At 33.8% G+C, this 21,406-nt stretch overlaps 1 protein-coding gene across 1 annotated transcript; it reads left to right on the forward strand.

Moving 5' to 3' along the window:
- LOC18609508 (protein NSP-INTERACTING KINASE 3) lies at positions 14,622-20,535 on the forward strand. Its single transcript, XM_007044646.2, has 11 exons — positions 14,622-15,468; positions 15,901-16,033; positions 16,176-16,247; positions 16,389-16,532; positions 16,623-16,694; positions 16,832-16,891; positions 16,985-17,082; positions 17,192-17,338; positions 18,084-18,425; positions 19,149-19,540; positions 19,979-20,535. The coding sequence occupies exons 1-11, from the start codon at positions 15,366-15,368 to the stop codon at positions 20,294-20,296; spliced, it is 1,881 nt and encodes a 626-aa protein (XP_007044708.1). The 5' UTR covers positions 14,622-15,365; the 3' UTR covers positions 20,297-20,535.

Raw genomic sequence — 21,406 nt, forward strand, 5'->3', positions numbered from 1 at the left:
ATTTAACCCATTGAGAAACTTGAAGACCATGTCTTTCTGATATCGGTCTGTATACTTCTTAAAATAATTAGGATCACGTCTTCCACATACACAATATGGCAAGGGTCCGTAGCTTCTCAACTCCTCCCATATTCCCTTCCATTCAATGAAGTATAAGTCAACTATCCTAGTACCTTGGCTAACATTTTCCAGAGTATGTTGTAAGTTGCATACCCTAGTATCATCAGGTTAAGTAAAATTTTGCCTTAATGTGTTCCAAATTTCTACTACTGAATCCATGAAGAAAATAATTTAAGCTATAGATTAAGAAATCGAGTCAAGTAGCCAAGCTACTATCTAATTATTACATCGAGTCCAAGATAAATAAAGAGGATCTTTGATTGATGGTTTGGGTATGGAACCATTAATGAAACCTATCTTATTTCTAACAGTGCTAATAAAAAAGACCCATTCTATTCTACATAGTTGCTGCTATTCAATTTGGAATTACTAAGTACTGAACCAAGGTTATCCATGTGATGCAAGTAATAGGGTGACTAAGGATTTGTTATTGGTGAAATCTGGGTAATCTATGTGTTAGTTTGTGTACTAGCCTGAGTTCTAGATTCAACATTTTCAGCCATGATTTACCAGCTAATGAAAGACAATGAAACGATAAAAGAGCAAGAGATAATATCGATGGGAAGTTAAAGAACCTAGATGATGATGTAATAGCCAAAAAAGGAATCAGTTATTGAAAAATAATGAACTCTGTTAGCAGTCGATGAACATTTTTTTGGTACTAAAAGAAGCACGTTGATGGCCCACTAGGATTTCTCTCTGCTTTGATACCATGACAAAAATGAAGGTAAAGGAAAATGACAAATTGGTGTAAAAACTGAGAAAAATGTCAAGGTTTTCTCATTGAATCAAGGCTCAAAAGAGTTGTCTATATACAAGTGTTTAAAGAGTAAAGTAAAAGAGAAAATACATCATAATTACAACTTAACTAACATAACAAGAATTTAAAAGCTTGTTATTTAAATAGTGCATTTTTCATTCATTTGGCCAACCTTTATTGGCTTTATTTAAACGATGCATTTTGCTCTTTCTTTATTTTCAGACTTGCTTTTCTCTTCTCCTGATCAAGTGTTCTTCAGTCTGGTACTCAATTCATCACCCCAAGCCTAAGTTTTTTTCTTTAAGCTAGAAGATCTATTAGGGCCAACTACCTTGTTAAAATTTTATTAAAATGGGAAATGGAAGTACACTGGGGAAAGGGATATAAACCTTACCTTCAATATTACATAAGACATTTCATGAAGAAATCCTAAGGGAAGTACTACTTCCTTTGCATGAAGTCTATAAAAATATGGACCAAATACTCTAACTTGCTTACAAGAAATAAAATAAATAAGGAATACCACTTCTTTATGTTTAAATTTAGCATAAGGTAAATTAATTCTATCTAGCTTTAAGATACCATTCAGCTTACCTTCAGCACTAAATAAAACCTTAAGTCCTTGATGTGAATAGTCTTGGTTGGAGAGGAAATCTGTAGCTTGGTTGCCTTCACTATAGATATGAATGATTCAATAAGTCAAACGATGTAAGAATTTTCAAATGGAAGTTAAGATATACCGAATGTCGTATGATCCGGTACTCCCTTCTAATATCATGTTTACTACCACCTTGGCATCCATCTCAATCTGAATTTAAGAAATATTATGGTCATAGCATAAGAGAAGTCCTCTTTGAAGTACAAGCAATTCGACTTTCAAGGTCTAAAATTTTCAGAAAAACCAAAGAGAAGCATACTTGTATGGTCACTTACAACACCCCCTTGTAGTATTCTGAAATTAGTCTTTCGAGCTCCCATCCACATTTAACTTAATTTCATCCACTAGGCTTCAACCATCTAATGATTTGTGGTGACATGGATGGTTGATTCGGAAAGTTGATATTCCACAATTTAGCAATCTGTGTATCACCTTTCCATTGCTCTTTGCACATTAAATTCCCTTCATAAAGCTACTTCAGTAACTTCATAATTCTCCATATTACTCTTTGTGAATACACTTCTAATTGTCTATGTTTAGCATCATTACACTCAACCCAAAGGAACCAACAAATGAAAATAGGCAATAAAACTCAAATATATGTCTTTGTTTTGTATAGTCACTTGAATAGTACCTTGCTCACACCACCTACATAATATTCTAGGGCTGAATAACAGAAACTTGGAAAAATTGAGCAAAGAAATCACAAACTCGGCATGTAGCAGAACTTACCAAAGGGCATGAAACAAGGTCTCCTCAAAATGACAACATTAGCATTTAGACACCAACTGAAATCTCTTAGCTTTCAACTGTATATCAGCATGTATGCATCCATTAATAACTCTCCAGAAAAAGAATGAAATTGTCAATGGGATACTATTGTGCCATACTAAATCAAAGGCATTACTTAGTGGCTGTTTATGGCTAATTAAATCCCATGCACTCTTGGTAGTAAATTTGCCATTAGAAGAATAGATCTAGTATGCAACGTCGTCACTATTATTTTCAGTAGGAATTTCAACTATTTCCTCAACCAAAAATTCAAGTAGGAAACACTTTAATTTATCCGCATCCCATTTATCATTATCATAAAAATATTGAACTTTAAGATGCGAATGTAAATGGGAAAGGAAAAAAGTTTACCAAAGGCTATTCCCCCATCCAACAGTCATGGCAAAAAAAAAAAGGTTTCCTTCACCTATCTTCCATCAGATGTCCTTTTCTACAATTTGACATCCAGGCAAACTTCCTTACTATGGAAACATATTCTTTTCCAAGTAATTGTTATCAATTTTGTATACGCAAGTATACGTATCGAACAAGTAATATAATGATGAAATAGAGTATCATTTCCACAAAGATTTATTCCTAAATCCTTATTGAGTACTAAAATTTATGACAAATTAATTTTATTTAAGTAACTAAAATTTTTTAAAAAATTAATTAAAATAATCACTAAATTAATTAAAATTACTTGGAAAAGATAACAGACTAAAACCTAAGATTATAGGTTCATTCAACAGTTCATCTAATACCAGTTTCTCTTATTATTTACATTCATAAGTAGTTTTACTAACCGAGAATCCAAATATATGTACAAGTCTCCGTCGAGATGCTTGCACAAATACCTAAGTTAATTGAGTCACTATATGTCCATGGGAATAAATTAAATAAGATTCATTAAGCTAGTGTTCTAATTTGGTGATGTATGGCAATTGGCGTATGTCTACCCAAATTGCGAATAAGATCACCTAAGTGATGTGAACATATACTATTCAAGTCTAAATCTAACTCAGTCCAAACTAAAATCTCTCTGTCAAGTCTCAATTACATTCACAAATCAATTAATTGTTGGTCAAGCAATCAAAAGCATTAAGAACATATTTGAATAAGCAAAACTATACCCATTTATAATAAATAAAAGAGAAATAATATTCAGATTACATGTTGAAATCTACCACAATCCTATAAAGCTAGTTTAGCTCATAATATTTAATAAAAACAATATCCAAAGAAATTTAGCTATTAATCCAAGTCAAAGAAAATAAGAAAAACACAAAAGCAGAGAAAGAAACTAATTATTGAAACTTTGCAATCTCAATTCTCTTTCAAATTCTCTTGTTTTCTTGCTTTGCTTTTGGCTCCAAATCTCCAGAATAGCTGCTTATAGCCTCCCCCTTTAAACCTCTGAAAAATGTCCTTTAAATATGCTCTAAGTAACCTAATTTCTAAAATTCCATCAAATTTTTATTTTTGGAAACTAAGGGTAACATCGCGGCCATGATTTCTTGGCATCGTGGTGCCAAAACAAAATTTTGTAACGCCACAGTGCTACTTCTTCAGCGCTACAGCGTTGTGCTCTCAGGTTTCTGTATAATGCTCCTAAGATTCTCAGTGCCACGGCCATGGTTCTCTAGCACCGCGGCGTTCGTGCCATGCTGCCTTAAGTGCAAAACTGCATCTGTCTATCAACTTCGAACATGTTCACCTCTCTCTAGTCAAAAACTGGGCAAAATAGTAAATGTGAAAATTTTACCTGTCTCTTAACTTTCCAATGGCTCAAGAATCTCGTCAATTGGACTTATGGATTGAAAGATATGCTACAAATACCGCATCATGTTTAGTCCATGCATACTACAATAATGCTTTGACTTAGACAAATATTTTGACCAAGATTCGATCAGAATTAGGCAAAGCAGTAAATATAAAAGTTGTGGCCCTACCTCTTGGCGTTCTAGTGGTCTAAGAATCACTTCATTTGGAGTTCTTTAGAGAGCGATATGGTCAAAATCCCACAACATATATGAATAAAGCCATCATCATACTTGCACGAATTTTCATCAAATGAGCCTTTTTCATCAAATTTTCTATAAAAGCAATAAGAGAAACAGCAATAACTACTCTTAAAGTAAATTAGAACAAAATAACATAAAAATTAACTAAAATAACTTAAATTAACCACTCAATATATAATCAAACTTAAACTAGAAAAATACCTAAAATGCTACAATCAAACCTAAAATGCTACTTAAGCACCTAAAATGTGTCAAAATAACTCTACATAATAGAGTTATCAGTAGTCTAGTGAATATGTTTAAAGGCTGTTGAATCACCCTAAACAAAGTTGTCAAACAACTTTTCAATTTTTTCAATTACACATAACAGCGATTTAAGAACTTGTAACAAGTATATTGACATTGAAAAGAAGACGTTCCTCAACAAAGTAACTCGTCCTCCTAGTGTGAGATTTTATTCTCCCATCTCAAAATACGATTTCTAATTTTAGTTATTAAAAAGTCAAATAAAATTGATTTTTTCGTACCTTTATATAATGAAGCTCCCAAGTAAGTAATCAACATCATTTTCTAAATAAAATCCATAGTTGATTGAATTATCTGATTTAAGGAATTAGTAGCTTTATTACCAGTGATAAAGCAACTCTTTTGCTGATTTATTTTCTGCTCAGATACCTAATCTAATGTTTTCAAAAAATTTAGTATTTTTCTCAATCCCAAATTGTTGCCGTTAGTAAAAATAATAATATCATATGTAAACTATAAGACATCTTAAAGAGTAACACAATGATATATAGCATTCATAAAGGGCATTCAATCCCCTAGAAAGATATTCGACAAATAAAATAAAAGGAACAGTGGATATGGAGTCACCTTGCCACAAACCCTTTCCGGATTTGAAGTATCCCATCAAAACGCCATTAAGGAGAAGTGAAAACTAGCAATTCCATATGCTTTTGCATATCATATCAATCCATTGCTCATTAAATCCAAAATGTCGCATCATAACATACAAGAACTCCCAATTTAGTCGATCATATGCCTTCATCAAGTCACACTTTAAGGCTGCATTCCCACCTTGGACTTTATGATCAATCTTGTGTATTAATTCTTGACCAAGGAGGATATTGTCAGCAATTACCCTTCCACTAACAAAGCCACGTTGATTATCTGAAATAATACTTGGCAAAAGCTTTGATAAATGATTAGAATGGAGTTTAGTTATTATCTTGTTAAAGACAGTGTATAAACGAATAGGTGGAAGATCACCTCAATACGAAGGATTAGAATGCTTGGGCAACAAAACTAGTGTAGTAGGACGTTACACCCTAGGGCAGTGTCGTATGTCGGAAAAATTCAATTACCACATCCAATAAATCTTTGGAGATTATGTTCCAGCAATGTTGATAAAATAGCAAAGAAAAACCATCCAAACCTGCTACGTTATTTTTGTCAATATCAAATACTGTTTCTCTAATTTCCTACAAAGTTGGAATTGCACGAAAAAAATTATTGTCATTCGTGAAAATTATAAATGAAATTAAAGAAGAGTTAAACATTGAAATATCATGTTCTTTCAACTGCATGAGATTAGAGAAGAAATCCACGGCTGAATTTTGAATAGATGAAAGATCTTCGATCATATTCCCATTGCTATTTCGAATTTTGAAGATATGATTCCAAATCCTTTCTTTCCGCATCATCATATGGAAAAATTTCGTATTTCTTTTTTTTTTGCTGTCCATTTCACATTAAAATTTTGCTGTGAAAAATTCTCCTCAACGCTCTGGATGTGATTCAATCCAGCATAGGCAAGATGCATTCGTTCTCTATTAGTTATAGTCCGTCCAATAATTTTTCATTGAAATCGAGGCACTTATGAAAGGTCTTCATTGAAATTGATTTGTTGTGAAAACATTTTAGAGAAATCTCGTTACCCCGTACTTTTAGAGAAGCAAACGCATTAGTGTACCCGTTAAGAAACGTTGGTGTGGATAGGATTGACATGTCTACTATATATGGTGATGTTGAGGGGCTGTCTTCATCCTCTCACATCATTGTTCACTTTATCGGATATGTTGTATGTGTGTTGGCTGTGTCTGATTAATGTTCTTGTAAGCGTATGGACGGTTTCCATGGTTGCTCTAATTTTATTCTACTTTGCATTTCATGGAGTCATCAGGTGATTTTATTGCTAGGCGTGGAGGCCTGTGTGCCTATTTTAGTAAGGTGTTTGTGGTATTTCCAACGCACTGCTACTTCCTATTGCTCTGGTTTCATCAGACCATGCGTATCATGTTTTATCATGATTAATAAATTCTCTTATTGGCAGAGAAAAAAAAGGAAAGGAAAAAACAAACTAAATCCATTCCCTTTGTGATTACAAGGTAGCAGCAAATAAACAAATTCGGACCCCAAAAGTTGTAACGTTTGGTGCGGTGCAGTCTTTTCATTAAAGATACTTATCCTGATGCCGTTGGAGAATTTATTGTTTTCTTCTTTATTCTTTTTCCTTGGGGTTGAATTTCATTTTTTTTTTCTGACTACTTATATTGTCCGTGCCACATAAATTGATATGATAGGCACAATTACGTAGGTTGGGTAGGAAACTTGTTGTAATTATTACGTATGTGACTTTTTTATGACAAGACCAATGCTTGTCCAAGTCCAAAGTAGATCACCTTAAGACACGTTCCAGGATATTGCTACTCTGTTGAATAATTCAAATACGAATATCCACAGAATTGATTATAAGAACCATTATTTTGTCCCACAGCTATGAATTTTGATTGCTTTTACTCAAAAAAGTAATTATTAAAATGACAATGAAAACGGCCCAAAATCTAACCCTGCAGATGGCTTTGGGCAAGGATCTTTCTATATAGTGACTTTACAAGGTTTAAGAAAGCAAAACCTGTACTCTATCATGCAATAAGAAAAAGAGAGCGGTGCCACTAGGTCAGATGGTGATGGCCTATTTTCCACTATGCTCTGCGAATTGAACGTACATTTTCAATTCCCAGTTCCTACTTCCATGCAATGTTGTCGTAATCTCTTCATTCTTGCAATTGCTTAAAACGCTTCATGAGGTTGTTGGGGCATCATTTTCATGATGGAAACTTCTCCAACTTACAAACCATCAGGCAGACAAGGACAGCACGAAGGGGTAAAAGAATTTTCGTTTTTCTTCCCCCCCTTCCTCTTCCCCTTCAGGTGCTGGAATACCACTTTCAATCCAACGACTTCATATTAAAATCATGCTTGATAGTGAGTGATCTTCGTTTTGCAGTATTGCCTGCCTGCAACCGCCTATAATGACTTGGTTTACTTGTCTTTATTGCATAAGTTTAACAATATTTTCCTTTCTAAAGCAAGAACAAGTTGCGCATAGCTTAATCAGGCTTTCATCCGTATCCATTCTAACTGAAACACATGCTCCACGTAATAATTAATTAAAGAGAGGGCTAAACCAACTGAAAATGCACCTTTCCCTAATGTGTTTGGTAGAAAGAATAAAAAAACAAGACTGAAAAGTTGTTTTATCCTATAACTAAACTAAGCATAGTTACATTTTTTTTTTCTTTTAAATTCATGGCTTGTGGAAACTGAGGAAATGATTTTTATCCTTCTACCGAACGTTTCCCATCAAGCGTCACACTGCAATTAAAGGTAAAAATGAGATAGGATCTTGGTCAATGAATGTCATGGATCCTATACTAATAAAAAATATAGTTGATCTTGAATTTATTAAATAAGAATTTACTTTCATCTAATAAATATGTATTTTAAATTAAAAACGATAATCTGTGACACGAGATCAACATTGAACTTTTTGAACCCAAAGCCCATTCTGATTTTGGTGGACTTGAATAAACAAAACAACCTTGATGCGCAACATGGGCTATTGAATTTTAGGCCCAAATTTTCGAAGCATGCGTACCAAGTCCAAACCTAAACCTTGACCATGCCCAATCTAGACATTAAATATATTATGTATTTACTCAAAAGTTTTTTTTTATTTTGTCCAGTAGAAATGGATTTTATTGATAGACAACAAAATACGCGTGTAGTTGAAGAGTATATAGCATATGTAGGAGACAGATTAAGAAGATCTACCACTTTATGCAACCCAAGTTTTTACAACATTTATATGGTGTACCAAGCAGAATGGGGGTATTGCTTTTCAAAAAAAGGAGAATGGGGGTTTTATTGACCCATTTGACAAACACAACGCTACTTCATTAAAAAAGGGCACATCCCACTCTTTGATTGAGTAGCAACGGTCATATTAGTTATCAAAACGTGTAGGTTCGAGAAACTCGATTGCTCGATGTAAATAAAAAATCGTCACCAATTATTTTTATTTAAGTCTAATTGATTATTTAATTAAATTTTTTCTTTTTAATGAAATTCTAAACTTAACTTAAATTCATTCAATGGAATAAATTACAGTCAATTCAGCATTATCTTAGTTATATCAATATGTAGCAAAATCTTTTAAGGTAGTAAGTGAGCTTGGATGGGCCTCTGAGCTTTATAGATCGAGTGGGGGAAAAGGTGTAGCTCCAATCATATAGGGCCAAAGCATGTTGGTGTCGAGCTGACTAATAGGCCTTGCCCAAACCAGAAAAATCACAACTAAAATGAAATGGTCTCTCTATAAAAGGATTCAATTTTAATATGTTCCTCTCAAGTCTCATACAAGAGCTTGGATTGTTCTTCCAACATAAAAAAGAAAGGCCCTGGGATTGTTTTGTGATTAGAAATTAATATGATTAAATTGTTGACAGAAAAATGATATCCAAACGAAGATTATTTCATATCTGTGTTAGATATCCTTCTAGGGCAAATTTCAAACATGAAACACTTACCAGCATTATGAAAACCGATGGATTTACTTTAAAAGTTTAATCAACCAAAGATGCCATATAAGGTTCCCATCTCAATTACTTGCAAAGAGCACATCGTCTTCTACGACTCAATGTGGGTAAATCATTGGACGGAGCTTAATTAGGGTTAAAATTGTGACAAATTAATAAGATAATGAACACATTAATTAATGAAGTTAATGGTGTTAAGTTGGCATTTATTTGAACATATGTGTACAGCATTGAGCCATAACGTGTGTTAGGGTCTATTGATGATGGTGAGTTGAAAGGAATATTGTTCCTGGTTCAATATATGTGCACAGTAGATAAAGTACATAATCATTGCACCAAAAACGTGAGGAACCATCGCTATCAACACCAATGCCACATTTCTTGAGTTAGTTGGGGAAAATCACATAGATGGATTTTTAAATGCATAAACCATGCCTTTAGTCGGTCTGGGTTGTTGGTCCACAACCATGGAAATCATGACTTGTAAAACGACCCCACAAACCCAAATAAACAAATTAAATAAATAAACCAAAGTCACTTAAAATGGGGCCCATGCGAAATCATCCTCCACAACTAAGAAAATAATAAAAGTAGTTGAATTTTTAAGATAAAAAAGGCTTTCTAGTTCCTAGTTTCTACTACAGTGGATTGCAGCACCAAAAATTGTCAAACAAACAATTCGCAGAATTTTCCAACCCTCCCTGCCTACTTTGAAATTGAATTGTTTCTTGATAATTTTGAAAGCAAAGGTTGCATGCCTTTTCCATCCCTTTTTTTGGTTATTGTTATATGTTTAGGACAGAGGTTTGAAAAGAATGATGTTAATTGCTAGGGCAACATCCACTAACCCAATCCGCATTTGCCACATCCAGAATGGAGTACATTACAATTTTTATCAACGTCTATTTCACTCTAATCGTCTTGGGTTTGGTGTCTGGTCGGGGCCCATGCACTTTCTGTCTTTTGGTGGTAACTTTCTTCTTTTTGAGTTGATGAAAGCACACCCGTCAAAGATCTTGTTCTGTGAATTTTGCTGGGGGTTTGAAACTGAGGACCCAAAATCCAATTTTGGTCAGTAAGTGAGGCTCGTGCCTTTTCCCCTCTGCTACTCGGTAGCACTACACACAAGGGATTTGGATTCAATCTTGACTTGATATTGGTAGGAATCCCAAAGATTATAAAAAAAACACTAGGTTGGTTGGTTGGTTGGTTGGTTTGGGTGGGGCTGTTGGAAGCACTTGCCAACTCTCCAAGTCTGTTATTTTACTTAAAACAAGATATTGCTTTGAATTTGATTATACTCTTATTTCTCTTTTAGACCTTTTGCCTACTTACCAATAAGGTGTGTTTTGTAAATTTTTTTTAAAAAAAGCAAAGGATAAAAGGTCAATATTGACGTTTTTCAATTGGAACCTAACTTCGCTGATCAGATGGCCAACGCTTTCTTCTTTTCTTTTTGAAAAAAAAAAAAAACAAAGAGAGAGAGAAAATCGAGAGAACCACAGATTTGGAGGGAGGGGGCCCTCCTCGTCTCAATGATTACAGTCGAATAATTGGGGATGTTATCTCATGATTTGCATTTGAAAAGAATACTGTTTGCTTCTCTCTTTATGTACATCTTTTCACTTTTACCAGTGCTACTATCTTGTTATTTACTTATGAATTTCCCATAAAAATTACAATTTTTTTTAATCAAAATCTAAAGCTTTAAATAGTTATATTGTGTGATGCCGGGAATGGTTTCTCTGTGTTAGGAAAGAGAGAGAGAGATTGACAGTGGAATACCAACAAGAGGAAGCAACCCCAATGCAAAGCGCTAGTTGTTGCAGAGAATAAACTGTGGAGATCTATCTATATCAACCCAACAATAGCCCCCCCCAAAAAAAAAGTAATCAACTCAATTTGTATTTGTCCATACTTGTAATAACTTTTCTAGTTTATATATAATTAGATAATAAGAAGATTATTAGAGACAATAAAAGAAAAATACATGAAACTGTTACTAGTTATAAAAAAAATTTTCACCCAATAGTATGTTGATAAAATCATCTTCTCCATGTAAATACTTATGATTTTGGATTTTATCTGTGACTTGGATTAACACTATCCGTTAGGAAAAGTAATTATCGATGTGTCATAATTATAGCATGAAGATTGAAATACCTACCTTGAATTTTTTATTAGCCACCAAAAGAAACTAAAAAAATCTTCTCTTGATTTTGTATTTAAATGAAATGATTTCAGTTTTGATGGTTAAAATATCAACCAAAAGTTCAAAACATATGGATTTTGTGCATGTGAACTTGAGATTTTTCTTATTAAACTATTTAATAACTTTAGAGTTAAGCTACTCCAAGAGAAGCATATATAAGATTTCTTTAGTTATGTTAAAGATCTGTGATTAAATTGTATATTCGTGAAAAAAAATATAGTAAATGGTAGTGGTAATGGTACATAGTTCCTCCTTTAAAAAAAGTAGCCTCCTAAATAAATACACAAGTAGTAAAAGGTTGATAAAAATAGGCATTGGGGACCCCAAAACGACCAAAATACCTTAGGCATTGGGTTTGGGGTCTCGAGCATCGTTACTTGGAATCCCCTTTCCAATCCACTGTGTATTGCCTATTGCGTAGGTAGAGAAAGCTCCAGTGAACATACTCTTTCTCTCTCTCTCTCTCTCTACGCATTTCTTACTCTTAAATCAATTCCACTTTTCCCAATGCGACAAAAATGCCCTTGGACTTCTGTACCTTCACCTTCAACGTAGAGCACCTCAAGGCATTATTATCTTTTTAATAATATTATTAATCTTACACTTACTGTAAATATCCATGATTAAATGCCACTTTTACCCTTCTCCTCTTACTGATTTATGTCTTAAAAGTAGGATAATAATGTCCCATGAATGTTTGGTGTTGATTAGTAGTATATTTTTACTCTAGCAATATACTAATAAAGTAAAAAGAAAAGGGCAAGAAATAACCCTATTTATAAACTCATTTCAAAAATAACATTTTAACTGTTTTTAATTAAATTTAGTTATGAGATGACAAAAATACTTTTAAAATGATTTCAAACAAATTAAATACTCTCAAAATTTCTCTTTTGCCATTCATATACTTTGCTCCCTAATATGATTTGCTCTTCATTTTTTTCTCTCTCGTCATCTAACTTTTTCTAATTTTACTACTATTACTATTTTTTGTTATCTCGTTGTCTATCTACGTACTATAAAGCATGACATGAAATGTAACAATATATTTTTGGGTTTATTGATTTTCACTCACAAAACTCTTTCTCTGTCTATCTCTCACCACACGGTATAGTGAGCAACAATGGGTTATTGGATTTATAGATATAAGTTTTTTAATGATTTCAATTTGGTAGAACATGTCTTAGAGTATAACAAAGTGATTCATGCCTTAGCATGTAACATAAGTAAAAAGAAGGAAGCTTTTGGTGTGTAATATATCACTTGTTGTTACTCATCGTGTCATGTTTTTTGATCTGTAAGTCGGTGATGAGATAACGAGAGATAAATAGATAGAGAGAGTTTTGTAAATATAAATTAATAAATTTAATAATATATTATTACCTTTTATGTCATGCTCTTTGACTATATGACGAGATGATGAGAGATAGATAAAAAGATAGTGATGTTAGTAAAATTAGAAACAAAAAAAATAGATGACGAGAGAAAAAAATGGAGAGCTTGAGAGCAAAGCAGATATATGACGGGAGAAAAAATTTTGAGAACACTTGAATATGAAAAATTTTATTAAGGATAATTTATCAAAAAAAAATTTTGATTAAAAATAATTAAAATTAAAAAAATTATTTTTTAAAATACTCTATATTTGAAGGTTAAAAAACAACACTCCCTAAAATAAATCCAACATGCTTTGCCACGTAAGTCTTTCTTCTCTACAAGGTAATGTGATATGGTAATGTTTAAAAAGTTATTTTTTTAGGATTATTTCGTATAATTTAAATTCTTTCAACTTTGGTAAGTAAAATTTTTACATGGTTGGTTGCGTGACATCTGAACTAAAATTCGTGTTTTTTTTTTTATGTTTAAAAAGACCATAAAAAGTCATTACGCCACTAACATAGGTTTTGGGACAGAGGTGATGTAAGTGAAGTGGGCAACGGCATAGCCGCGTTGGTGAATACGTGGAGTGGGGATGGCTCAAACTCAAAAGTAACCAGGCGTAGGCATGGGGTTGGAGGGTTTGGGTGGGCGGATGTTAGAGATTCTCTCTCACGGTAACCAACAAAGAATAACAAAAGGGTACAAAAACTGGGCACGCATCTCCACCACTAAGTACACACTCACTACTGTTTTTTTTACTTTTAAATAAAAAATAATAATTATTTAGTTAAAATCCAAAAATACCTAAAAACTAAAAAGCCAATAGCCAAATCCTATATCACAAAGCAAATGGCCCCGCCCGTCCTGCAAAGTTACTGCAAAGCAGCCAGGACGAGGATTGATCGTGACCGTTGATGAGACCATCTGATCTAATGGCAATCATTCGTCCACTGTTTTCCTCCTGCTTCCCATCCTAACACTGTTTTAAGCACCAGTACAGTACCACTGCTGCGTCAGGTACTATGTATTGATGTATATCCGTCATTAAATGGCAAAACATAAAACAATTTATTAATTAATTAATAAACCTGAGCGAGTCCTTTCTCCTTGATATTTTTAAATATAATTAAGAGTTTAATACAAATATATCTAATTAACAAGCATTTATTATATTTAAATAAAATTTTATTTTTAAAATTAATATATTTAAATCTCTGAACATTTAATTTCTTAGTTATTATATAATTTTTTTATTTAAAAAATAAAACTCTGATCCTCTTCTTTCAAATAAAGAAAATAATTCTATTTAGATATTTTTTAATACATTAACCAAATTATAAAAAATTAAATACCTCATTAAATAATAACTGTATATATAAATTGGGGTAGGATGTGAAGAAATGAATAATTCCGGTTAAGCATTCTTTTAAAACATCCTGCGTATTTTAGCAAGGTGGGCCAAACCTGCAAAAACTTTAACAGAATATAAATATTTAAATTAAATAAAAAAAATGGAATTAAAGCCGAAAACCAACAAAGGCCAGGACAATCCAAGCACGTGACCTGTCAAAAAACCTTACCTGCAAAAAAAATAAAATAAAAAATATATATAATTTTATTTATTTCTTTAATTTTCTTCCCTTTGGCCATAGACATCCCAATGTTCTCTTTCTGATAAAAATCCCACGCATCTCTTTAGTCCAATCACCGAATTTTTAACAAATCCCCTCTAAAGAAAAAAAGAAAATTCAAAATTCACAAAATTATTTAAAAAAAGTTAAAAAAGATGTTTAATCTTCACTGTTTTTAAAAAAGAAAAGAAAAAACGCTGGAAAAGAACAGTGTTTTTGTTACGGTGTCTGCATCTGTATCTGTGTCGACTTTGGCATTTTGTTTTGGCCTCTGCTTGTTTGGTTTTTTCTTCCTTTCATTCATCTTTTTGCTTTGTGTTTTAGAGGGAATTGAAAAGGTGAATAGAAAAGAGAAAAAAGGGGTTGCCAAAAGATAATGGTAGTGGAATCAATAGTGAGGAGCAAGGCTGAGCTGAAAACCAAGGGCGAAACCACATGGAATTTGTGGGGATCAACCCAAAACATATAGAAATCAAACACCGGCACTCTCAGATCTCTAGGATCTCAGAATTTCAGGAAAAAAATGGCTGCTTGTTTCTCGAGAAAATTCTCTATTTTTTAGCTCTTTGTCCTAGCTCATTTGGTGCTCATTCTACTACTTACCTTTTGGTTCTTATTGTCTCCATCTCAGCTTCAGTCGTTTTGCAAGATTAAAGTGTTTTTAGCATCTGGGTATTAATCAAGAAGCAGTTTTGATATTGCTTTTGAAGTGAAAAGGTTCAAAAAAAAAAAAAAAGAAGTTCCTTTAAAGGGTAATGGTCGGTTTAGTTTATGTGGTTCTGAGTCTGAAAAGGACATCTTTTGGTTGGATAAGGCAAGGAAAGAGAATTTAGCTTCATTTGAAGGATGGCTGGTCATGGTGGTGTTGATCAGAGGATATTGGTTTTTCAGAGAAAGTAAAGTTTGAATGAGCTGAGAGACCGTAAAGTATGGACAGAAGGAGTTTGATGCTGTTTAGACTGGGCTTACTGGTTTTGGCATTGATGGGGATTTCCTCTGCTACTCTTTCTCCTACTGGTATAAACTTTGAAGGTTAGTTTCTTTTAAAAATTCTCTTTCTCTCTCTCTCTGCATCCAATTTACAGGTGAAGGTTTTTCATTTTGTCATCTGCCTGTAAATTTGAATTATTTTTTGTTCTTTCTTAAGTAGTGTAGTGAAATTCATTAATCACTTTTCTTCGTTTTGTAATATTTCTTAAAGTGATTGATAATTTCCAATTCCATGGATTCTTTTGTTTTTTTGGAGTAAATGCTTTGATGGTTTGCAAGAATGTCTGAACGGCCCTGAACCGACATGCCAGTATAACTACATATTGACACATTGCTGTTTAAGTATTGTCTAATTTGACAGCTTTCGCTTAAAAATCCTCGTTTTCCAAAGTTTTACTGCAATTTCGCTTAATTAGAAAAAAGGTTTAATTCGCATTTCTCTTTTCTCTCGGCTTTTGATGAATTTTTGAGCAGTGGTTGCTTTAATGGCCATTAAATATAATCTGCACGACCCATATAATGTTCTGGAGAATTGGGATATGAATTCTGTCGATCCATGTAGTTGGAGGATGGTTACTTGCTCTACAGATGGCTATGTTTCTGCTTTGTAAGTTTTCTTCTTCTCTTTCATATCTTGCCTATTTCAAACAGGTTTTGGTAATAGAAAACTGAACTGAGAATGTACCATAGGCCGTTCATTTTATCTTTGGCGCATAATATTAATGAAGACTCTTATTTCACTTCAACAGGGGACTTCCCAGTCAGAGCTTATCTGGGACCTTATCTCCATCGATTGGAAACCTTAGCAACTTGCAGTCAGTGTAAGTTATTGCCTCTGTGTAACTAAAGTTGCATATAATTTTTTTTATCTATTTATTGTTGGGTTTCCCTCATCTTTGAGACCCAGAGTTGCTGCATATTTTTTTTAAGTTATTGACATGTGCCTTCGTTTTCTCTTGTAGGTTGCTTCAAAATAATGCTATTTCAGGTCCAATTCCATCTACCATTGGGAAGTTAGAGAAGCTTGAGACCCTTGATCTCTCCAACAATACTTTCAGGGGTGAAATACCCACTTCCTTGGGAGACCTAAAAAGCCTAAACTATTTGTAAGATTTCAAAAACTCTTACTGCTTTTGCATCTTGCATCTAGTGTTTCTATTTCTTACATGTTTTATTATACTTACTGGACAAGTCAGGCGGTTAAACAACAATAGCCTTACTGGAGCCTGCCCAGATTCTTTGTCAAACATTGGAGGTCTCACTCTTGTGTATGTATCTGGACTTGTGCACCTCATATTTTGATGTTCTTGGAAAGGCTATTTTGAAAACCTCATAAGTAGATGATATTTTGTTACCTTATTTTGCATGTATATTTACTTGCTGGTGTGTATAAATCTTGTAATAGGGACTTGTCTTATAATAATCTGAGTGGTTCCCTGCCAAAAATATCAGCAAGGACATTCAAGTGAGCTAATCTTTCCCCTGTTATTGTTAATGCTTTTAAATGCATGTTATTATGGTGTCTTAGTTATAAACTACGGTTCCTGTACACTTTCAGAGTTATTGGCAACCCTTTAATTTGTGGACCTAAAGCTGGCAATAACTGTTCTGCTGTCTTTCCAGAGCCTCTTTCTCTCCCACCAGATGGTCTAAAAGGTGTCTATTACTGTGCTATACATGCATTTTTTAATAAATCTTTTTGACATTTTTTTTCTGCATTACAGTTTGATTACATGTTTGAATATCTGGATCTCTGATTTCTTAGCTCAATCGGACTATGGATCAAAAGGTCATCGTGTAGCTGTTGCTTTTGGTGCAAGCTTTGGTGCTGCTTTTTTCATCATACTATTTATAGGATTACTTGTTTGGTGGCGCTATAGACACAACCAGCAGATTTTCTTTGATGTCAATGGTAAGTTTCTTAAACATTCCTGATCTTACTATTATTTATTTTAACTTTATATTCTTACCAGTGCTACTAGTTCTGATATAAAAGTTTTCTGCATGCATAGATATAAGAGATTATGGTACCTCTTATGTTTTGTTAATATTTATTGTCTGCAAGGACTCCTAATTCACATGTGTAAGCTACTGCTAGGCAATTATTGTTGCAGTTATGCTATGATTAATTCCATTAGTTTTAGGAGCTCTGCATGCAGAGGAACAAAAGTTTCTTTGCACATCGCATTGTCTTTCATCAGAAAAGGTTCATGGTAGGGAAAAGCTTTTTCCTAAATGTTCTCATATATTATCCATGTTTTCTCTGAAATCTCGCCAAAATCAACAATCATGTGGTCATATAGGTGATATTCTTTGCAATATTTGCAATGAAACACATTTTAAGATGGAAGTTACGCTTTTCGATACTATATGTTGAGCAAGTTCTTGTAATTGCTCATTGTAAAGCTTTTAAGTACAGTGTGTCTTGAAGCGTTATTTGCAGATATATGAAGTAAAGCTTCATTTTTGTAATTTTGAATTTTGATAAATGTATTTGGGTAAGGAGAGAAAGAAAAGTTGAATGCTTTGAAAGAGGCAGAAATGAATTTGGAAGCACAAGTGAGGACTTTGTAACCTATCTTGTTGGATGCATAAAAGATAATGTTTTCTTTCTCTGTTATCCTCTAATTCTTATCCTTTTACATGTTGCATGGCAGAACAATATGACCCGGAAGTATGCTTGGGCCATTTGAAAAGGTATACATTTAAAGAACTTAGGGCTGCTACTGACCATTTCAACTCCAAGAACATTCTAGGGAGAGGTGGATTTGGGATAGTGTACAAGGGATGCTTGAATGATGGGACTTTGGTGGCTGTTAAAAGGCTGAAGGACTATAACATAGCTGGTGGAGAAATCCAATTTCAGACAGAAGTAGAGACAATAAGTTTAGCTGTCCATCGCAATCTACTCAGGCTTTCTGGATTCTGCACAACTGAGAATGAAAGGCTCCTGGTTTACCCCTATATGCCAAATGGAAGTGTAGCTTCTAGACTAAGAGGTTAGTTTACTGAATTTCAGTAGTTATTTTTCATTCCTATTTTTGTTTATGACCTCAAGATAGCTACTATGGTCATCAAAAGCTATGGCTGGCAGCACCATGACATCGCTGCCTCCTGCAGAACTGCTGTTTTTGAATTTCGCGTCACTGTTACATCTGTACATTCCATATTGCACTGCTATGCTGCTTCTTGAAACTGTACTTATGATGTGTCCAGCTTTAGGCAGCATATAGGTTTGGATGATAAATGGCACATCTTCATTTTAACTCAACCATACAGAGTATGGTGTGGTCTTGAAAGGGAAACAATTTTCAACTTCTTCAGATCATGTAGACTGGCATTCATCACTATTATAATAGATCCCTGAATAAAAAAAAGTCTCCTTAAAGTGGTCCAGAATTAACAACAAAATTATCCTATGAATAAACTTTAAACTCAAGTCAATTTCAGGGAATAGAATTAACCAACCTTGTAGCATAAGAGGCTGCTTCATTCAACCATGTGTGTAAATCACCCCTCGTACTTGTTGACTGTTGAGCCATGTTGGGTTTTCTTTCAATATTTTTTCCAGGAGTTAGTCCTTCAATTTGAATATTAAATGAAGATTGAATCCTCCTGTTTGCTTTTAATTACTATTTGAAGTGATAAATCTTGCTAGAATTCGGCATCTAGTCCATAATAATAGTTTTCCTTTTTTTATCAAATTTGGGATTTCCTATCAGATCACATACATGGTCGGCCAGCTTTAGACTGGGCAAGGCGGAAGAGGATAGCCTTAGGTACAGCCAGGGGGCTTGTTTATTTGCATGAACAGTGTGACCCGAAAATTATTCACCGTGATGTCAAAGCTGCCAACATTTTGTTGGATGAAGACTTTGAGGCAGTTGTTGGAGATTTTGGGTTGGCAAAGCTTTTAGACCACCGAGATTCTCATGTTACTACTGCTGTTCGTGGTACTGTTGGTCACATTGCTCCTGAGTATTTATCAACAGGTCAGTCATCAGAGAAGACAGATGTATTTGGGTTTGGGATCCTGCTCCTTGAGCTAATCACAGGTCAGAAGGCCTTGGATTTTGGACGAGCAGCAAACCAGAAGGGCGTAATGCTTGATTGGGTACTCTCTCTCTCTCTCTCTCTCTGTTTGCTTGCAGAGTTTTGTTAAAACGTACAGTTTAGGTGCATTGAGAAATACATGCAATTAAAATGTAAATTGACGTGGAATAAATGTTAACTAGTATTTCTTGTCTTTTAAGGATGTTGCATGTGTAGTGCAAATGATGTATATAACTGCATGAATAATTTTGCTCCCTTCTTTTTGTTCACTATATGCATACTTTTTTCCATAAAACATTGGAAGACATCTGACTAAGGTGATTCTTAAAATCAGTCTTTAGATGAGATTCTATCCTTGCAACGTTACTCAACATTCTGTGGTTTACCACGCTAAAACTAAGGGGACTATACTTTTACATTAGTTTCCCTCCCATCACCTTCCGGGTATTTTGTCTTCTTCATGGGAAATGTTCTCTTAATTGGTTGACTTTGCTTGCAGGTAAAGAAGCTACATCAGGAAGGTAAACTGAGCCTGCTGGTGGATAAGGATCTAAAGGGCAATTTTGACAGAATTGAGTTGGAAGAAATGGTTCAAGTTGCCCTCTTATGCACTCAATTCAATCCTTCACACCGTCCAAGAATGTCTGAAGTATTAAGGATGCTAGAGGGTGATGGCTTGGCCGAGAAATGGGAGGCCTCACAGAAGGTTGAGACACCAAGGTTCCGATCATGTGATAACCCTCCGCAAAGATACTCAGATTTTATAGAAGAATCTTCACTCGTGATAGAAGCCATGGAGCTTTCTGGTCCTAGGTGACAAATGGTTGCCTTGAACTTTGGTGCCTATTCAGTTGCAGAGCTTTGAAATGCTAAAAAATTGTGATTGGTGTTGATAGTTGTTGAATGCTTGTATTCATCTGTAAAAAGGGAACAAAAAAAAGAAAAAAGTCATGTATAAGCTTCTTGTTCCTTATTGGAAAAATAGCTGAGTCGATTGAGCTTCTGTCAAGAAATTTTGGAAAATATGTTAGAAATATATGGTATGTAGTGTCTCCATCTCCTCTCGCAGTTTGGTCTTCTATCCCAATCAGTCTGGTAGGGTGTATTTTCTCTTCACTATTAGACCATTTTCTCATATTACTATCTGATAGACCTAACCATTTTATTTGTATAGAGCCATTAGCGATTTGCTTTTCTTTATACGGTTTAATACAAAAAGAATTGGAAAAGAAAAAGACGTCCAGTACGGTTGGGGTTGGCTCAGTAGACCCCTGGTGCGGATGAGCACCCCGTCATGCCTGCACCTGCAGTGTGGTCGGCGTAGCCCAATCTCGTTGCACATGGCCCAACAGCAAGACTACGAAACGGTGGGCATAATGGGGTTGCCGAACATGCCCTTGGTCTACAATCAACTTTTCAGGCGGTCTAATAATCTTAAGGGTCTAAAGTTAAATAGTCAAATGAAATTTGTTTTATTAAAATTAAAAAATATATATTAAAATTTTTAATTAAATTTATAATTCAATAAATTAATTATCACATAAAATAGAGGTAATATAATAATATAATATAAACTTTAAATTAAAGTAAAAAAATCTATAAAGATTAAAACAATAATATCTAATTGTTAAATTTTTATTACAAACAGTAAATGAGACTCACGACTTTATAAAGTTAATAATATAACAGATTTTTTGTATATTCTTTAGAGAAAAATTAAAAGTAAAAAAAGATAGAGCAAATGAGAAAAAAAATTCAAAAGTGGATTTTATAAATTGAATAAAAAATATAATTAGTTTTATATATAGGAAAAAATAACAGTCGGAGATAATTGAATACATATTATCATTAATTGATTGCAAATAGAAAAAATAATTGAGAAAAAAATAAAGCTATTTAGAAATACATTAATTATATATTACCATTA

The sequence above is a fragment of the Theobroma cacao genome, chromosome 2 (genome assembly GCF_000208745.1).
Source record: "Theobroma cacao cultivar B97-61/B2 chromosome 2, Criollo_cocoa_genome_V2, whole genome shotgun sequence".
Lineage (NCBI taxonomy): Eukaryota > Viridiplantae > Streptophyta > Magnoliopsida > Malvales > Malvaceae > Theobroma > Theobroma cacao.